A 21,821-nucleotide genomic window follows, 5' to 3' on the forward strand; every position below is an offset into this window, starting at 1 on the left:
GTCAGCTCTTGTATTAAGACACCTGTCAATCAATCCAGGAGTGACAGCAGCCTCTTGTGCTGTGCTTTGTAGTTTGGTAGTGGACGACACTTTGGTTTACATGTGGATTAAGGACTGTAGCTTTATTTTTTCTACATTTGATGCTTCATAGTAGCTTGATGTAAACACTATAACTCTCTAAATTTAATCAAGATTATTAATTTAATTACATTAATTTATTTTCAGAATCAGAAACACTTTGTCATTTCATTTCATGCACTTGCGCACATGAAATGAAACGAAAGATTGTTTTCCCCAGCCCACAGCAGTGCAACACAAAGACAAAAACATATCCAAACTACAAGAACAGATACACTATAAGGACAAAAGTACTGGAACACACCTCTTAATCAATGAATTCAGGTGTTTTATTCAGACCTATTGCCACAGGTGTATAAAATCCAGCAGCCAGCCATGTAGTCTGCATTTACAAACACTTGTGAAAGAATGGGTCATTCTGAAGAGCTCAGTGAATTCAAGCATGGTACTGTCATAGGATGCCACCTTTGCATTAAGTCAGTTAGTGAAATCTCTTCCCTGCTGGATATTCCACAGTCAACTGTCAGTGGTATTATTGAAAAGTGAAGCCTTTAGGAACAACAGCAACTCAGCCACAAAGTGGCAGACCACGTAAAGTCACACAGCGGGGTCAACGAGTGCTGAGGCTCATAGTGCGTAAAAGTCGCCAACGCTCTGTTGACTCAGTAACTGCAGAGTCCCAAACTTCCTCTGGCATTAACATCAGCACAAAAACTGTGCACCAGGAGCTACATGGAATGGGTTTCCATGGCTGAGCAGCTGCATGCAAGCCTTACATCACCAAGCACAATGCCAAGCGTGGGATGGAGTGGTGTAAAGCACGCTGCCACTGGACTCTGGAGCAGTGGAAACGTGTTCTGTGGAGTGATGAATCACGCTTCTCTGTCTGACAGTCTGATGGACGAGTCTGGGTTTGGCGGATGCCAGGAGAACGTTACCTGCCTGACTGCAACGTGCCAACTGTAAAGTTTGGTGGAGGAGGGATAATGGTATGGGGTTGTTTTTCAGGGGTTGGGCTAGGCCCCTTAGTTCCAGTGAAGGGAAATCTTAATGGTTCAGCACACCAAGACATTTTGGACAATTCTATGCTTCCAACGTTGTGGGAACAGTTTGGGGAGGGCCCTTTTCTGTTCCAGCATGACTGTGCCCCAGTGCACAAAGCAAGGCCCATTAAGACATGGTTGGGTGAGTTTGGTGTGGAAGAACTTGACTGGCCTGCACAGAGCCCTGACCTCAACCCCATTGAACACCTTTGGGATGAACTAGAAGGGAGACTGCGAGCCAGGTCTTCTCCTCCAACATCAGTGCCTGACCTCACAAATGCTCTTCTGAATGAATGGGCAAAAATTCCCACAGACCCACTCCCAAATCTTGTGGAAAGCCCTCCCTGAAGCGTGGAGGCTGTTATAGCTGCAAAGGTGGGACCAACTCCACATTAATACCTATGGATTCAGAATGAGATGTCATAAAAGCTCCTGTAGGCGTAATGGCCAGGTGTCCCAATACTTTTGTACGTATAGTGTATATCCAAACTAACACAGTATAGCTAAACTAAACAAACAAACAAAATCACTGTCCAGGAGAACGAACGCCAGCCAGGATGACTGTCGGTACTGCCGGTCTGCATGGGCTAGCAGTTAGCTTAGCCTGTCCCGCACCCTGCCAGACTGCCTCCGGTATTTCCTCTTTGGGCACAGCTCCAGACAGGGCAGTGGTCCCTGGGCCCACAGGGTGCAGCAGACCAAGCTCTCCCAGCCGATCCAGCGCCAGCACTCCCAGTCATTAAACAAAGACAAACTTAGACGCAGATGTGGACAAAGACACTGCATGGACGGTATTGGGTGAGGCCACTGCAAACGTGAATTCATGCCGCCATCTTCCCACACGGGAAGCAGAAGGATCTAATTAATCAGTCTAAATTTAAATCAGTATAAAACCCTTTTCTTCTTCTGTCATTTTCTCGTCATGGGCTCTCCATAGAACGGGACGTGTCCATTGGTGGAGTTCTGCCAAACGCTTTCAGAGGTGAATTAAAGTAACTCTTCACAGCACAATATGGATTCAGTTCAGAAATCTGTTCACGTACAACACGTTTTAAAGCCACTTTCATGCCCGAAATGCTCTGTTTTCATGTTAAAAGAGAAGCTAATGGATGTAGACATGGTCGAGGAGGTAGCTGACATCAGCTTCTCCATGTGCAGCCAAAGCAGCTTCTTCACCCTTGTGGGTTAAAGGTCAAGGCCAGACGGGCGTCATACCATCACACCTTATCAACAGGCAGCTATTGATTACCTATCACTACCTTCCCATTTCGCCCCATATTAGAATAAAACTTGAAGACGCTCATTGAAAAGTCCGGTCACATGGAGGTTCTGTACGTTGGCTGTGATAAACAGATTATGATAGTGATAGGGGTATCCGGGTAGCATAGTGGTCTATTCCATTGCCTACTAACACGGGGATCCAGGTTCGAATCCCTGTGTTACCTCCGGCCGGGTCGGGCGTCCCTACATTCACAATAGGCCGTGTCTGTGGGTGGGAAGCTGGATGTGGGTATGTGTCCTGGCCACCACACTAGTGCCTCCTCTGGCTGGTCGGGGCACCTGTTCAGGGGGGGAGGGGGAACTTGGGGGAATAGCGTGATCCTCTCACGTGCTACGTCCCCCTGGCGAAACTCCTCACTGTCAGGTGAAAAGAAGTGGCTGGTGACTCCACATGTATGGGAGGAGGCATGTGGTAGTCTGCAGCCCTCCCCGGATCGGCAGAGGGGGTGGAGCAGCGAACCGGCAGAAGGGGTGGAGGAGTGAATCAACGGGGGGGGGGGGGACGGGACTCAGACGGCTCGGAAAAATGGGGTAATTGGCCAAGTACAAGTTGGGAGATAGGGGGGGGCAGGCAGGTTGTGATAAACAGGTTGGGGGTCTGCCTCCTCTGCTGGACAACTTCCATGTTTGGGTCCCAGGATGAGAAAAGCTAAAAGCTATTGGACTGATTTACTGTAATTGTATACATGATAGTAATAATTACACGTTTTTATTTATGTCACTGACATGAGTCCATCACAGCTACTGTGACTGTCACTGTTGGTCTAATATACCACATCTGTACAAGGTCCACCTCACATACCCAGCCTGAGAGACAAGGTGTGTGTGTGTGTGTGTGTGTGTGTGTGTGTGGCCTCGGTATCTTCAAGTCATTATCCACACTAAGTTTTTCAGTCCGTTTCAGCAGAAAAAACAGAATCCTCATATCTTGTGTGAGGGCCTCCTCAGGACAGATATGGTTTTTACGGTCGTGTTGTGTTGTGTGTGCGTTCATGTTGTTTGGCAGGTAACCATTATTAAAATGGATTTCTGCCCGTACTTCCAGTGTTATTGCTATGAGGAATTAAGGGTTTGTGTAAAATCTCACCCTGGACTCAGGGAATGAATGTCATATGCTGTGTATCAGTAAATCATATCTATCTAAATACTGTAAATACAGTTTGTTTAATCATTCATTGATTCATTCCCTGCCTACACCCATGTATTCTAAATCAAGACACACACACACACACACACACACATCTATGTGTAATTTAGAGTCTGCAGTTAACTTCAGAAGCATGCATGTTTCCAGACTGCAGGAGAAAACCCTGGCCCCCTATGTGGTCAGATCTAAACTACATCCCAGATGGTAGCTCACCCCCGCTGAGGATGATGACGGCCAGGAAGAGGGCCATGTCGCTGTCGTCCAGCTCCAGTGTGTTGAACTTGACGGAGAACTCAAACTTTGGCTCCAACATCTGGCAGAAGGGCTTCCTGAGGCTCTTCAGGAACTCACGGGTCATGAAGATCTGGCCGTACGAGATCAGCGTCCCGTCCTTGTTCATCAGAGGGGCCATCATGATTATCAGGACCTCGATCACGCCGTACTTTAGTAGGGTCACCTGGGGAATAATGGTTGAAAGCGTAATCAGTAATTTTTCATATCAACAAAAGCCTGTGAGAGGTAGCATGTCTTTCTGACATTTTCATAGCAACACTCATTCAGTGAGTTAGTGTTCTGTAATTGTTCCTCTATGTGTAATTTTTCATTGGTGTCAGCGGAGTCCACTTCCTGCCAAGTGCTCAAATGTAACGGAGCCACACAGGAAATGAGTTGAGTCTGACCCAGCAGGAAAAGAAGAAACTCGCACTTTGAATGTGGAGGAGAACACCATCGCACTACAAGACAAAGCTAAGCATTATCTAACCTTTAATTAGCTTTAATTAAATTCCTGATATGGAGGGATATTTCAATTACCAGTTCAGATGACCAAAATATGCACAATGGATCATCTTTTCGGTGTTATGCCAAAATCTGCAGCCCTAAGAAATTGTGACCTGCATGCAATGCTTTGTGCGCATTCAGGGTCACGTTTGTTGTGAAAACAAATGGATTTGTGGTGTGAAAACGAACTGCTGTGGGGCGTCCGGGTAGCGTGGCGGGCTGTTCCGTTGCCTACCAACACGGGGTTGCCTGTTTGAATCCCCGTGTTGCCTCCGGCTTGGTCGGGCATCCCTACAAATACAATTGGCTTTGTCTGTGGGGGGGCGGATGTGGGTATGTGTTCTGGTCGCTACACTAGCGCCTCCTCTGGTCGGTCGGGGCACCTGTTTGAGGGGGGGGAACTGGGGGGAATAGCGTGATCCTCCCACGTGCTACATCCCCCTGGTGAAACTCCTCACTGTCAGGTGAAAAGAAGCGGCTGGCGACGCCACATGTATGGGAGGAGGCATGTGGTAGTCTGCATCCCTCCCCGGATCAGCAGAGGGGGTGGAGCAGAGACCGGGACGGCTCGGAGAGTGGGGTGATTGGCCGGGGGGGGGGGGTTAAAATTATGGATCGGTACTCTAAACAGCTGGTTTAAACACCAACAGCAGTGCGACGCCTGTCGTACTGTGTCACAGGTATGAGCATGGCTGTTCATTACCATGTACACCATGCAGACATGCTGACCAGCACATTCCCCCAACATCTCATGTCATCAGGAGGAAAGGTCACGTTAGGCATGTTATTGGCACGGAACCAAAAAACAATTCTGTCTCTCTTACCTGAAGCTCTGAGCCACTGAAAAATCAACTGTTATGAGTGTTATTTTTTACATACACAATATTTCATCAGCCTTTTTTTTCCCCCCCTTTTACTCTCCTTGTGCTTGGCCAATTACCCCACTCTTCTGAGCCGTCCCGGTCTCTGCTCCACCCCCACTGCTGATCCGGGGAGGGCTGCAGACTACCACATGCCTCCTCCCATACATGTGGAGTCACCAGCCGCTTCTTTTCACCTGACAGTGAGGAGTTTCACCAGGGGGACGTAGCGCGTGGGAGGACCACGCTATTCCCCCCAGTTCCCCCTCCCCCCCTTGAACAGGCGCCCCGGCTGACCAGAGGAGGCGCTAGTGCAGCGACCAGGACACTTCCCATCCGCAGACATGGCCAATTGTGTCTGTAGGGACGCCCAACCAAGCCGGAATTAACACAGGGATTCGAACCAGCGATCCCCGTGTTGATAGGCAACAGAATAGACTGCCACGCTACCCGGACGCCCTTTTCATCAGCCTTTTGTCGTCATCATGAAACGCTCTGAATGAACGAACAAACTGACAGCTCAAATCCATTTAGCAGAAAGACTCGTCGGAGGTGGATGGGGTTGTACGGGACAGCTCGTATGGAGATTTTATCAGTTAGCAACCGCTCGAGGTCCGGCTGGCCGTCTCCGTACCTGGTCGTTCAGGTCCAGTTCTGTGAATCCGGGGATACTCTTGGCAAACTCGGTCACCTCCCGCACCGCTTCGGCCGAGCGTGACTGGCAGCGGTAGAAAAAACGCAGCTCAACGGCATCCGTAGGTCCCTGGTCGATGCCATAGGCCGAGCCCAAGTGACCTGCAGGGAGATGTGACCAGATCACGTGATTATTATAGTCACCAAGACGGACTGAAGAAACACTGACGTCTGAGCAGGAAGGACAAGTTATTTAGGATGCAAACCGTCTTTAACAAGAAGAGCGGTGTCGAAAAACATGACATGCTACTGCTGGGTTCCTAAGAAAGGAAGAACATTCATGAAAGCTGTTTGGTGGAAGATGTTGGTTTGCCTCAGATTGAAAGAAACATTTTGTGTCATTTCTTATAATGTGAAATGCATTCATCAAGCCACAGATTAATCTCTCCACGTGTGCTGAGAACAGCCTCGTCTGGGACACGGTGCTCTGGTGTAAACCGCTTTTATTACACGTTAACTCATCCTGCTTTTTTTCTTCTCATCCTTTTCACTGCTTTCATTCCTCACAACTTCTCAAGCTGTGTTGTGATGCTTTCAGGATGAAATGTGCAGCGCAGAGAAAGTTTGAGGTGACTGTTGATTGATTAATTGATTCACTCATTCATTCACTGACTGACTGGATGATTAACTGATAAAAACTCGATTTTTGCCATAAAAAATGAGTATGCTAATAAAGGAATTAAATATTTACACAAACTTAGTATAATGGAACGATAGATAGAGAGATAGATATAGATTGATGAATTAATGAATCAATAGATATATCTATGTATGGATGGATGGACGGATGGCTAGATGGATGATAGCTGGATGGACGGACGGATGGATGATGATGATAGATGGATGGATGGATGATGGCTGGACGGATGATGGATGAATGGATGGACAGATGGTAGATGGATGATGGACAGATGATAGATGGATGGATAGGTGATTGATGGATGGATGGATGGATGGACTGATGGATACATGGATGATGAATGGATAGATGGATGGATGGGTGATGGATGGATGGATGGATGTATGGCTTGATAGACCCCTTGACTTAACTCTGATAAACCACATGCTCATTGCTCAGTCACATTAGATGGTGAACAGCAAATAATTTCTACACTGCTGTGAAACTGACCTCCACCTCCCATTGTGATCCCACCATACTGGTTCTGGTTCTGCTGGTTCTCCTGGACTGGTATCTGTCTGCAGTTTATGAACTGTTCTCCTTCCATCAGAGACTTCATATCATGGATGACAAAAGGCTGGAGAGACAGAGGAGTTCAGACAAGGAGAGAGGAGAAAAGAGAGGGGGAGAGATTTATACAGCAGGATCAAAAAATAAAAATACTCAACATCAGTTTTATTTGATGTTCCAAGAAAATGGGAGTGAGAAATGAGAACTACAAATCACTCTGAGACATTTTTACCACAAATAAATACACTGATATGAAATACATAAACCATATTCACAGAATGGAATTAAATCCAGGTACAAACAGAACATTGTCCCTGTCGTGTGCTGAGGTTATTGGTTTTGGTTGGTCTATCAGAGCTGATACATGTCACGTCTCCCGTCTTTCCTGGACAAAGCCAATAAATACATTTCGCTTTAGGCCAGAGTTCACCAGAGACACCTCATCAGTTTTGTTCGCTGAGGAAATTCACTGGCAAGGACATGCAGCGGCCTGGATCCATCAATGACACCATTCATGCACAGGAATCTGACTTTTGCTTCACCCACCGTAGAAAAGGTAGAACAGATAAGGGGATCTCCAGCAGAAAACTAAGGACAATTCACTATTCACCTCAGATCTTTTGAAAAGGTTCAGATCGAAACATTCATCTTTTTCAGTCTGACACCGGCTTATCAACTCAGAGAGAGGAGACAAAGGGGGGTTTGATGCTTCATTCTCTGTTGGTGTTTCTGCAGAGTTTGGTTCCTTGTTGGCCATATTTCCCCAAACAGATAAAATGTAAAATCCCCTTAATGTGTAATACTTCATCTATAATAATACTTCAATACTTCCCCCCCCCTGCCAGACGTTTCTGTTTGCGCTCTCTTTTCTCTGTGGTGAGGTTCAGGAAGATGTGTCCGCCAGACGCCAACTGTGTCCAAGTCTAAAACCTCTCCACAACACCAACCCAATGTGTTTTACTCCTGTGACAGACCATACAGCTAGTTAAAATTACAATCCAGCTTCATATCTATCACTGGATTTTCATTGAATGTGGACATTTTTAGCGGTGAGGTTCCCATCCAGACACCGTATTGACTCATTTCAGCACTTAGTCCTCTTACACCCAATCAAATAACTTCAATAAGCTTGTGATTGTATGCCGCGTTGATGCTGGCGGTGTCTACATACCGCTCCCATTGTCACTGCTGTTTAGTCATGAATAAACCACTAACAAGGTATCGACCATGAGAAATGTAAATGTTCAATTAAAGAGAGATATTGCTGCTGGCTCAGAGGGTCTGTTGTGGTTCAGTGAATGCCAGTAGTCCTTCAGTCTCCGTTTCCTGCTATCACGCCAACATCCAGTCAAAACAAGCAGAGAAGGAGAGACCATGTAGCCTTGAACTAATCCACTACATCAGGGAGGCAAAAAAAAAAAAGCCAAAAAGTAAATGCATTCATTCTGCAAACGCCAGTCCAACTCGATCAAGTGGTTAGAGTACTGGTATACATGTATGTATATATATATATGTATATATATATGTGTGTGTGTGTGTGTGTGTGTGTGTGTATGTATATATATTCATAAAATGGGCCGTTGGAACAAGCCATTCGTGGACAAGGGCCGAGAACCTGGAATTGATGGAATGCTACTATAACAGCGGACCCCTGGAGAGGGGCTTTAAGAAACGAATGTGGAAACTGTGGACCAGTAGGAGACTTACTTTCACACTGACTCAGAAGCAGCTAGTGGCTCAATGCTCAAACATCAATAGAAGGAAGCTACTGTCACGACTTGAGACGGAGAGCCTTCAACAGAATGACTATATAGTTCAGCACACTGAATGGCCGCCTAGTAGACAGGAGATACATGAGGACAGACCCCAACCAACTGAAACAATCCTCCCAGCGATGACAGCTGAAGCTACTGAGGTTCAAGTGAGAATCACGGCCAGACTAAAGACTGTCAACCCCCGGGCATGGCTTCCATGACTCAATGACAAAGTACCATCACAAAGCCTGTTTGCGGATGTGAACACAACACCATAACAGGGACCAATGAGCTTGTATATGCCACTGCATCTGTAATCCTGGAGATGCTTGGATACAGGATTAAGAACACAGGTCACCAACAGTACCCTCCACGGGAGAGAAGACTGGAAGCCTAGATCAAAGCAGCACAAAGAAATGTTAGCCAGTTAACAGAGGTGCATAAAGGTGTGATAAAAGACAGGTAGTGGTTGAAGAAGTACAGCAAGTTGTCCATAAGTGAGGCCCTAGAAACTGCAAGTCAAAAGCTCACAACTCTGGCCACCAGACTGAAGAGATACATAAGAGAAGTAGAAGCAAAAAGAGTAAATGGCCTGTTGCTCAAAGAACCATCTAAAGTGTACTCCCAGCTGCAGAGTAACAAGGGGAAAACATCAGACCGGTCAGGAGCAGGGACTGAGCTGAGCGATACTGTAAGGATATATGGGAAAAGGAGGCATCACACAACACCAATGCCCAGTGGCTGGTGGGTGTAAGAGAAGACCACACCAATATTCTGAAACAAGAACCAGTTCTCATCACAGTGGCCGACATCCCACGACAAGTCTCAATCATGGAACAGCTGGACTGCACTAGGCCCTGACACGAATCACGCCTACAGGTTGAAGAAGCTAACGGCACTCCATGAATGCCTGGCGACACAGATTAACCAGCTGCTAATATCCGGGTCTCACCCTGACTTGCTAACACAGGGGAGAACAATACTGGAGGATGAAGGATCCCCACAAGGGTACAACACCTTCAAACTATCAGCCGATAACCTGCCTCTCCACAACATGGAAGATCCTGTCAGGCATCATAGCAGCCACGCTGAATGGACACACGAGTCAGTACATGAGCGAAACCCAGAAAGGAATTGGGAGCAACACCAGAGGGTCAAAGCATCAGCTATTGGTTGATAGAGCAGTCACTCAAGACTCTAAGACCAGACAGACCAACCCCAGCACAGGCTGGATTGACTACAAAAAAGCCTACGATTCAACGCCCACATGGTTACTGGAGTGCTTGGCACTATGCAAAGCCAATAGGACACTAATAGCCTTCATCAAGGACTCAATGCGGCAGTGGAAAACAACACCAGAGGCCAACTCAAAGACAATCACACAGGTAACTATCAAATGTGGCATATACCAAAGTGATGCACTGTCCCCACTGCTGTTCTGTATAGGCCTGAACCCCATCAGTCAGATCATCACAAAGGGTGGATATGGATACAGGTTCAGAAGTGGAGTTACCATCAGCCACTGCTTATACATGCATGACATCAAGCTGTATGTTAGGAATGAGCAAGACATTGACTTGCTGATTCACCTCACCAGAATCTACAGTGAAGACATCGGGATGTCATTCGGACTGGACAAGTGCAGTTGAATGGTGGAAAAAAGAGGAAAGGTGGTGAGCACTGAAGGGGTTGAATTACCAGATGGCAGGATAACAGACATACAGCAGAGTTACAAGTACCTGTGTATTCCACAACTGAAATCATGAGGAGGCAGCAAGGAGGTCAGCTACAGCCAAATACTTCCAGAGCGTGAGGCAGGTCCTGAGGAGCCAGCTCAATAGGAAGAATAAGATCCAAGCCATCAACACATATGCCCTACCAGTCATCAGCTCCCCAGCTGAAATAATAAGCTGGTCAAAGGAGGAGATAAAGGCCACAGACATCAGGACACGGAAACTCCTCACAATGCATGGAGGGTTCCACCCGAAGTCCAGCAGCCTGAGACTGTATGATAAGCGAAAACGGGGGCCAATGGTTAGCGAGTGTCAGGGCCACTATGCAGGATGAAACAAGGAACATCCATGAAGACATCAGAAAGAAGCCCCCCCCCCCGGGATGAACTGCTGAGTGAGTACCTAAGGCAGCAGAAGATAAGAGAGTGTGGAGGAAGAAGAGGAGATATCGTGGAAGATCAAGCTCCTCCATGGAATGTACCATCTACAGACAGAAGACGTAGCTGATATAGAGAAATCCTACCAGTGGCTAGAAAAGGCCAGACTGAAGGACAGCACAGAGGCTCTGATCATAGCAGCACAAGAACAGGCACTCAGGACCAGATCGGTTGAGGTAGGGGTCTACCTGCTTGGCTTTGTGTATGCGTCGGCATTGTGTTTCACTGCTAGAAGGTCCGTCATAAATTGACATTTTTATCTAGTTTTTAGCCTCAACATTACATTACATTTAATTAATGTCATAGTTTACCTGTACTACTTTCTAGATTTTATCAGCTCATCGATTGTTGCACGGACTTGATCGCACTGGAGTCTCCAACACCATAATGCTTTGGCTGTGTGTGGTGAAAACTGTATGGGCTCAGCCCTCTGCCGTGGCCGTAATTGGCGGTTTTATTTTTAATTATTTATACTTCCTTGCTGAGCTTTTTGTTTGATTTGTGGAAATACAGCCGTGTTCCCATTTTCAGTCTTCAGGCCTTGGGAAAAATGCCTCCCCTCTCTGCTCCCTCCACCGAATGCAGCAGCTGTGCCACGCTCAGCCAGAAAATCAGAGCTTGAAAAAAGAATCTCTACGCTCTACCACAGTGTTTCTCAACCCAGTCCTCAAGGACCCCCTATCCTGCAGATTTTCATTGTAACCCTGCATAGATGGCCCTGCTTGTACTTACTCAACCAATCATCTCATAGCACTTAATTATGCAAGGTGTGCAAAATCTGACATTCATTGCTGATTGGTTGAATAACTACAAACAGGTACCTATTCAGGGTTGCAAAGAAAATCTGCAGGATAGGGGGTCCTTGAGGACTGGGTTGAGAAACACTGCTCTACCAAATACAAGAGGATGAAAAAGTTATTGACACTTTGATTGCTGCTTCCCAAGCTTATGTACTGGAACCGATTGATGATCAGAACCAGGGTATTGAAATGCGCTGCAAAGCGGCTTTTGGAGATAATGAGCCCCACACCAATGACTATGCAGACGTTCCCTGGTCTGGCCTGAACCCAATTGAGATCGACACCACATCGGATCTGGATATGTGCTATTGGCTAAACCAGGAAGCAAGACTTAAGACCTGTTCTACCCCTGCAGTGTCAAACCCTGGGCTCTGGACAGATGTTGTCCAGGGTAAAAGAAGAGTCAGACACAGCAAGCACAGTTCCACCAATGTCTCAACAGAGGTTCGGCTGGAGGACAGGTTTATTATACTGGATGAGCTGCCTGTCAGTGAACACAATGCCAATGCCAGTTAGCCTATGGCTTGTTTCCTGCTCGACACCTAACCACCAGTCGTCTCCTGGGCCGAAGTGTTGTTCCGCGGTTGTAAGAGAGACTCAAACGGAGCTGCCTCTCCCCCTCACCTCAGGCTCTCCAACTGCTATGCGACACTGTCTGACTACACTCCGGTGAACTCAGCTGATGCTCTTGTTCCGAACCCCTCTCCTACGATGATGCATGCCGACACCGCAGCCTCCACACCTCCTGTGGCTAGCAATGTTCATGTGACCTGCCGCGCCACTGCAAAGCCAAATCATCGGCCCTCATCCTGGCCAATGACTTCCTGTCGTAAGACTCTGAGAGAGGCCGTGCTCAGAAATGGAAGTCTTCCTTGTCCCGAGTCGGCAGGGAATCCCTCTCGCAGGCCTGTTGTCGTACCCCTTCATCAGCCAGCAACGTTAACACAGCCTGCGGAAACAGATTATGCTCTCTCCAGCTCTGAGAACCCACAGCCATCAGCTCCATGTCCCCTCTTCTCCCCAACTACATTAATAGTGGGGGATTCCATAATCAGGACCATCCATTTCTTTTAACGCAGCTACACACTATTTCCCTGGAGCTATGGCCCCTGTCATTCTGGCTAAGCTCTCAGGGCTTCTTAGCTTGCTCCCATCTTCTACCAACCATGCGATAGTGCACGTGGGGACTAACAATGCAGCTTGTCAGCAGTCTGAACTAACCAAAAAGGATTTTATTGACCTTTTCAGCTTTTTAAGTATGTGCAGAAAGTCTTGTTTTTATCTCAGGCCCTATTCCGACACTGGTTCGTGGAGCAGGGCATTTCAGCAGAATCCTCAGCTTGCACACATGGCCCATCTCCACCTGCAGAGCTCACAATATTGGGTTTATTGATCATTTTAATCTGTTTTGGGGTCGTCTCCCCTTCTTTAGAGCTGACAGAGTCCTCCCAAACAGGCTGGGTAACCGGATGCTAGTGGCCAACCTGCAGCATGTAGTACAGTCCTCTCCACGTGACTGACTGTTTACATCCTACTCTTCCCTCCTGGAGCCTCCGCTTCCACCTGTGGTGGCACTCGAAGGTACTGTTCCATCCACTGTCTCCCTCCGTTGGCCTCATCTGTCCTTGACCCTCTCACCGGGAATTTTCCCCATACAGACTCTTATCAGACACCGTGCCTCTCATCCACACGATGTATCTAATAGCAGAAACAACAACAACCGAATATCTGCAGCAAATATCTGCAATTTGCATCCTATTTGTTGCGCTCCCGTTGGTTTTAATTCTGCTGTGACACCAAACAATTCTGGCCTCTTGAATGTTGAGATCTCTGGGTAATAAGTCCTTTATCATTAATGACGTTATTGTTTCTAATAATCTGGACTTTATGATTACTGAGACATGGCTGTCCCCAGGGGACACTGTTCCCATGATTGAGGCTAGCCCCCTCCTGATTTTGTATATCTTCACATTCCCAGGCCCTCTGGTAGAGGGGGTGGCCTAGCTGTTTTTTATAAGTTACATCTTAAGTGTCATCCTGTTACTTTTGGTAATTTTATCTCATTTAAGGTTTTATGTTTTTTAATCACTGGCCCTCCCCCTCTACTCTGCATCTCAATTTATAGGCCCCCAATTCAGTTAGTTTTATCTCTGCGTTTTCTGACCTTTTATCTATTGTCATGCCAAAATATGACAGGGTGCTTATTCTTGGCGATTTTAATATTCATGTGTGTTGTCCTTCCCATTCCCTCACTTCACATTTTTTGGATCTTATAGATTATTTTAACCTCATTCAATCTGTTCAAGGGGCCACACATTCCAAAGGTCACATCTTAGACCTTGTACTCTCATCTGGTTTTTTCTCTCGAATGTCTAAATCTGGTGGATATGCCTGTATCTGACCATGGCGGTCATTTTCAAAGTCCCACTACAGCTCGCTATTCCTACTCACTATCCTAAAACACGCTCTTGCATTCTCAACACTGGCTCTGCAGTTAAATTCTGTGATGCTTTAAAATCATCATCTTTTAATCCCTCTTTATCCCCCTCAATCCAGACGCATTGTTAAATTCATTCCGTGATCAGTGCCTATCCATCCTTGTCCAAACTGCACAGTTTAGAACTAGGAAACAAAAATCAAATAACCTCCCCTGGCTAAATGATCACACTTGTGACTTGTGCCCTTAGAAGACTCTGTAGAAAAACAGGAAGGTCAACAAGCCTGAATTAACACATAACACCCTTAAAAACCAAATGTTAATTTACCAGAAGGCAGTTAAGGATGCGAGGTCAGCATACTTCTCTGAACTAATATCAAGAAATAACCACAATCCTAAAGTTCTCCTCAGGGTAATTTATTCTGTTATTAATGGTCCTTCCATTTCTCTTTTTGAACCTGATGTTGAGTTGTCTGAAAAATTTCTCACTCATTTTGTAAATAAGGTGGAGAATATTAGGCCCCAAATCCAGCCAGGCATTCGTTTCATTCCCCCAGATTAACTCTGCCTCTTTCAACCAGTTTCAACCAACTACAATTTCACTGTTAGAGAGTACAGTCTCCAATATGAATTCCTCTTCCGGCATCCTAGACATCATCTTTAAATGGTCTTGCTTCTTCATACATTTGTGATTTATTGACTTGGTATATCCCCCCTCCTTTACCATTAAGGTCTGCAGAAGGAACCCTGCTAATTATTCCCAGATCTCGGTTTGTTACAAAGGGTGATCGGGCTTTTGCTGTTAGAGCCCCCACACAATGGAACTCTTCCTGTTGAACCGAGACAAACCAAGTCTCTAGCTTCTTTTAAATCACATCTTAAAACTTTTATTTTTTATGAAAGCTTTTACAAATGTTTGATATTTGTTTTTATTTATACTGTTTTTGTTTTACGCTTACTTATTTGATCTTACTCTTATTTTTGCCTTGTCTGGTTTTACTTTTTTTTTTGTGATGAAGCACTTTGTTTTAGAAAAGGGCTATATAAATAAAATTATTATCATTATTATTACCACATCAGACAAGACCCAAGATGCAGGCTGTGCAAAGATGCGCCTGAGAAAGTCTAACACTTAGTAGCAGGATGTAAAATGCTAGCTGGGAAAGCATACACTGAAAGGCATAACCAAGTGGCTGAGATAGTGTACAGGAATATCTGTACTGAAATCAGACTGGAAATCCCAAAGTCCAAATGGGAGACATCGCCAAAGGTGGTTGAGAATGGCAGAGCTAAGATCCTGTGGGACTTCAAGTTCCAGCCTGACAAGCAGGTGAGGGCTAACCAATCAGACACTGTGGTGGTCAACAAGGAACAGAAGTGATCAATGTAGCAATCCCTTGGGACAGCAACATCAAGAAGAAAGAGCATGAGAAGCTAGAGAAATACCAAGGGCAGAGGGAAGAACTACATCAGATGTGGAAGGTGAAATCCACAGTAGTCCTACTGGTAACAGGAGAACTAAGGGCGTGACCCCCAAAATGTGACAGTGGCTCCAGCAGATTCTAGGAACAACATCTGAGGTCTCTGTCCAGAAGAGTTTGGTCATAGGAACAGCCAAGATACTGAGTAGAACCCTCAAACTCCTTGGCCACTGGTAGAAGACCTGAGCTTGAAGAAGACACACACCACCCGAAAAAAAAAAGGGGTGAGAAGTACATATATATATATATATATATATATATATATATATATATATATATATATATATACATGGATAGATAAATATAAACCCCAATTCCAATGGGACATTGTGTAAAACGTAAATAACAACAGAATACAATGATTTGCAAATCCTTTTCGACCTATATTCAATTGAATACACTACAAAGACAAGATATTTAATGTTCAAACTGATAAACTTTGTTTTTTTTTTTTTTTTGCAAATATCCACTCATTGTGAATTTGATGCCTGCAACACGTTCCAAAGAAGCTGGGACAGGGGCATGTTCACCACTGTGTTACACCACCTTTCCTTTTAACAACACTCAATAAGCGTTTGGTAACTGAGGACACTACTTGTTGAAGCTTTGTAGGTGGAATTCTTTCTCATTCTTGTTTGATGTACGACTTCAGTTGCTCAACAGTCCGGGGTCTCCGTTGTCGTATTTTGCGCTTCATAATGCACCACACATGTTCAATGTGAGACAGGTCTGGACTGCAGGCAGGCCAGTCCAGTACCCGCACTCTTTTACTACGAAGCCCCGCTGGTGTAACACCTGCAGAATGTGGCTTGGCATTGTCTTGCTGAAATAAGCAGGGATGTCCCTGAAAAAGACGTCGCTTGGATGGCAGCACATGTTGCTCCAAAACCTGTATGTACCTTTCAGCATTAATGGTCCTTCACAGATGTGCAAGTTACCCATGATGCCATGGGCACTAACACCCCCCCATACCATCACAGATGCTGGCTTTTGGACTTTGCACTGATAACAATCAGGATGGTCCTTTTCCTCTTTAGCCCGGAGGACACGACGTCCATGATTTCCAAAAATAATGTGAGATGTGGACTCGTCAGACCGCAGCACACTTGTCCACTTTGCGTCAGTCCATCTCAGATGAGCTCGGCCCAGAGAAGCCGGTGGTGTTTCTGGGTGGTGTTGATATCTGGCTTTGGCTTTGCATGGGAGAGTTTTAACTTGCACTTGTAGATGTAGCGACCAACTGTGTTAACTGACGATGGTTTTCCCAAGTGTTCCTGAGTCCATGTGGTAATATCCTTTACACAATGATGTCGGTTTTAATGCAGTGCCGCCTGAGGGGTCGAAGGTCACGGGCATCCAGTGTTGGTTTTCGGCCTTGTCGCTTACGTGCAGAGATTTCTCTGGATCTTGTGATGATATTATGGACTGGAGATGATGAAATCCCTAAATTCCTTGCAGTTGTACGTTGAGAAGCGTTGTTCTTAAACTGTTGGACTATTTGCTCACGCAGTTGTTCACAAAGTGGTGACCCTCGCCCCATCCTTGCTTGTGAACGACTGAGCCTTTCGGGGATGCTCCTTTTATACCCAGTCAGGACACTCACCTGTTTCCAGTTAACCTGTTCACCTGTGGAATGTTCCAGACAGGTGTTTTCTGAGCATTCCTCAACTTTCCCAGTCTTTTGTTGCCCCTGTCCCAGCTTCTTTGGAACATGTTGCAGGCATCAAATTCAAAATGAGTGAATATTTGCAAAAAACAATAAAGTTTATCAGTTTGAACATTAAATATCTTGTCTTTGTAGTGTATTCGATTGAATATAGGTGGAAAAGGATTTGCAAATCATTGTATTCTGTTTTTATTCACGTTTTACACAACGTCCCAACTTCATTGGAATTGGGGTTTGTGTGTATATATATATATATATATATATATATATATATATATATATATATATATATATATATATATATATATATATATATATATGAATACTAACATTTCAGACTGACACTGTATGACAAAGGCAAGAGATGTTAAAGTATTCTTCAATGAGAAAGACTTTAGTCAGACAAACAAACATTGACAGACATTAACATGTGCCACTAATTAATGCAATATGCCTCTTTTTTCACTTTATTCATTGATATCCAAATAATGAGCCACTGATTCCACCCACTTGCTAATATTAGACAGCTGGTGGCATTAACGCATTTGGTTGGATCAGGCTGACGTACAGTTAATTTAAGTTGTAAGCTTTGAAGGACAAAGTAGAATAGAGAGATGTTTCTAAAGCAAGCTCTACTTCAGTTTGGGGAAAAAATAATATGACATGTCAATAACATTGACAACAAATTCTGCAAATTCTGGATGATGGGCCGTAATACTGTCACCACTGAACACGGAAAAAGAAACATCTGGAGTTTGCATGAAGCTCTTTTCAGAGCTGGCGGCTCTGTGGTCACACCGGCTGTTCGTGTTGTAAAGCCAACATGAACTTCTTCTGCTCACCTTTCATTTCTGGCTACCAGTTTCCCCATTTAAAGGTTCAGCACTGAGAAAGAACACAGCAAGGGGACATCTGAAATACTAGAGGCACAGTTGTTATTTTCTGCCTGTAAAACCATTTCCTGTAACTGCTGAATATACCCGGACTTTGCGACCTTCCTATGTTGAAACTGACCTATTCTGTCTGTCTGTCTAGCTATAAACCCCAGGTTGCAAAAAAAGGTAATTATGTCTTAAGTAGCAGTATAAGCTTCATACAGGCATGCATCTGCACGTGTGCAGGTATTCAGTGTGTTTGGATAGCGGGGGCAAATTGTGGTATAAGGAATATGGTAAAAGATGCTAACAGAGAGATAAACTGAAGGTTCAAGGCTCAGGCCTCCAAAGTCCCTCTGAGATCAGTCGTCATATCAAGGTTATCAGTTGCACTTCAACACCAAACTTTTGTTAACCATTCACCACTAAGGCTAACCTGCTAGGATCTTCTAGCTAATCTATTGTACTTCTAGAACATTTTTGGTGACTCCATGGCACTGGCCAGACAGATTTTATAACTGACAAAAACAGATTGAGTCATTGTATTGTCTATGGGCTGATACGCTGATGGATGATGGAGAGAATGGTGAGCTGTCCATCTTTTTTACCGACCATTGCTAAGATTTTTTATATGCGTCTTACAGTTAAAGCAAGCTGTACTTTATTCGGACCCTAAGAAACATCAATGAAGCCAATCAGAGACGGAAGGTGCAGCTCAGCCAACAGTTCCCAAAACGGAGGCGCAAATTAATTACACAACACCAATGTACCAATTTATTGTTTCACCAATCAATATCAACTAATGTAATAAGCACTAAACTCCGTCTGTCAGAGAGTACTGATGTTCCTGGGAGCATGCTGTTAAAATGACACAATGTTCCCCGCACTGCGATGCTAACTATGGGCAGTTTATGTTTAAATGATGGTCAACGTGGGACACTAGAGAAAGGCTAGATTAATAAAAAAAGAAAAGGAAAGAATAATCTTCTTTACCGCATTATCCCCAGTCTTGCCAGAGAGGATTGCCCGGGCCTTGGCCTTGGTGAGAGGGAAGTATTTGAGATAGGCTTCATAGAGATGTCGGGCCAGAGCTCGCAGGTCTGCAGCCTCTGGGTACATCTGGTCCACATCAGAGGAGAACTCCGCCAGCAGCTTCTCCTTCTCCGCCTGTGGCATACGTCCAAAACGAATGGCTGCAGAAAGACAGTAAGGACAGTATGAGATGGGCAGACAGACAGAACCCGTTTCAAAAGACACACACACACACACACACACACACACACACACACACACACACACACACACACACACACGCACAGGGATATGCAATATATCAAACCCACAACCCATCTCTCAAATCTTAAAACATTTCTTTGGATGGCGTGGCGGTCTATTCTGTTGCCTACCAACTCGGGAATCAGCTGTTCGAATCCCCGTGTTACCTCCGGCTTGGTCGGGCGTCCCTACAGATACAATTGGCCGTGTCTGCGGGTGGGAAGCCGCATGTGGGTATGTGTCCTGGTCGCTGCACTAGCGCCTCCTCTGATCAGTCGGGGCACCTGTTTGGGGGGGAGGGGGAACTGGGGGGAATAGCCTGATCCTCCCATGTGCTACGTCCCCCTGGCGAAACTCCTCACTTTCAGGTGAAAAGTAGTGGCTGGTGACTCCACATGTATGGGAGGAGGCACGTGGTAGTCTGCAGCCCTCCCTGGATCGGCAGAGGGGGTGGAGCAGCAACCAGGACAGCTCGGAAGAGTGGGGTAATTGGCCAAGTACAATTGGGGAGAAAAACAAGGGGAGGAAATCCCCCCTCCCCCCCAAAAAAATCTTAAAACATTTCACAAGACCATTCAGATTTAATCTATCATTTAATATCAATGAGCTATAATGAAAGTTGATTCATCAATACAGCTAATTTTCATACTGTTATGTCAAATTTCACTATGAACATATAACATTGAATTTTTATTGTTGGACAAAAAATGACTTAAATGATATATAATGTAAATGGACAGATTTGAATAGCATTATTCTAAAATACAGCCTCCAACTGCCACACTTGACACTGCTGTAATGAAACAACAGCAGCTATTCATCTTATCAAAGCTCCTGCTTGGTTTCTTTCAGTCCAGGCTGGGTTTGCACGGTGGGGCCTAAATAAAGAACTATAAAGGAGCAATGGATATTTTGCTCTGTGGATAAGCTAGTAAGACAATAATCAGAATAAAGGATCAGAGTGGGACGGACTTGAATGTCATTTTTGATACTGATTGGATGAGATCAATAGGGGCGGGGTCCAGTTTTTCCTCCCAATTATCCTGTTTCCATCCAACTTCTGAGCAAATTTCAAGCAAATAATAAAAAAAATTAGGTGACTAAAGATGCTTTTCTATGTTATGTGCTTAAGTGAATACAACCCCGAATGTAGGCCTACATGTCCTACATCGGCGTTTCTCAAACCTCTCCTGGCGGACCACTTGTCCTGCATGTTTTAGATCTCTCCTTGCTCCAACACAGCTGATTGAACTGATCAGTTTTGTTATTAGGCAGCTTCGGGGGCTCATAACGAGTTGATCATTTGAATCAGCTGTGTTGGAGCAGGGGGAGATCTAAAAACATGCAGGACAAGTGGCCCGCCAGGAGAGGTTTGAGAAATACTGTCCTACATCATATGTTCATACAATACCTGATAGAAATATGGACAGTCTATCAAGATCTGATTCATATCTCACACGATTTTAATGACGGACACATTTAATAAATAAATAGCTGCATTGTGCTGCTGTTTCGCATTTTATATTGCTGTCATTCTTTTTTAATAAATCAGACAAAGAAAGGGTTTTATTTCCTCTTGGCAAGGACGGTTTGCAGGTCTTTGGTGTGTGAGCTACAAGAGCACAGTCATCAGCGTACTGCAGCTCAAGGACCTGCACTGCTGACAACTTGGTGGTTGCCTGGAACCTTTGAATGTTGAAGAGGTTTCCATCTAGCCTAAAGTTTATTGTGATCACACGGGGATCTGCCGAAAGCAGCTGCCACTCAATCCTAGCCGCTACCGACCATATGTATACCCCAAGCCACTGATGAGCAGGGCTTTGACTAGGAGCTTCCAGGCCATTCTACCCTGCTCCCATCGCCAGACACCCCAACGCCACCAGACTTCAACCAGATATGAGGCCAGATATTGTACACCATGGTCAGAGGTGGAGACCTACACAAGGAGGTTTTTAGAGTGCCACAGGGGGTGCACAGTCCTCAGTAGTAATGTCTTTGCCATGACAGGTTGGTTCTGGTGGCGAGAGCTTATACACAGGATTACCAGTCACCAATCATGACTGCAGGAGGCTGTCAGAAACTCCAGACTGTTTAAGAACCGCCTAATGTGTGCCACCAAACATGTTGCTTTTCTCTCGGGGTGTGCTCCCCTAGCCTTTGTCTCAATAGACTTGCCATGAGGCAACAGGGCACTTGTTGGCCATGAACAGCCTCTGGGGACCACTGCAGCTCCAAGATCCCCTACCAAGTTTGTCTGAGGCCGCAAGATGCTCAGTTACCGTGTGTGGCCAT

At 45.3% G+C, this 21,821-nt stretch overlaps 1 protein-coding gene across 1 annotated transcript in view; it reads right to left on the reverse strand.

The window, feature by feature from the left end:
* pparg (peroxisome proliferator-activated receptor gamma) overlaps positions 1–21,821 on the reverse strand; it is a 95,923-nt gene that overhangs the window by 10,177 nt on the left and 63,925 nt on the right. Inside the window, 4 exon segments of the mRNA XM_056273873.1 lie at positions 3,763–4,006; positions 5,824–5,984; positions 7,012–7,138; positions 19,248–19,447. Coding sequence (XP_056129848.1) covers positions 3,763–4,006; positions 5,824–5,984; positions 7,012–7,138; positions 19,248–19,447 — 732 coding nt within the window.

This window comes from Lampris incognitus, chromosome 2 (genome assembly GCF_029633865.1).
Source record: "Lampris incognitus isolate fLamInc1 chromosome 2, fLamInc1.hap2, whole genome shotgun sequence".
NCBI lineage: Eukaryota > Metazoa > Chordata > Actinopteri > Lampriformes > Lampridae > Lampris > Lampris incognitus.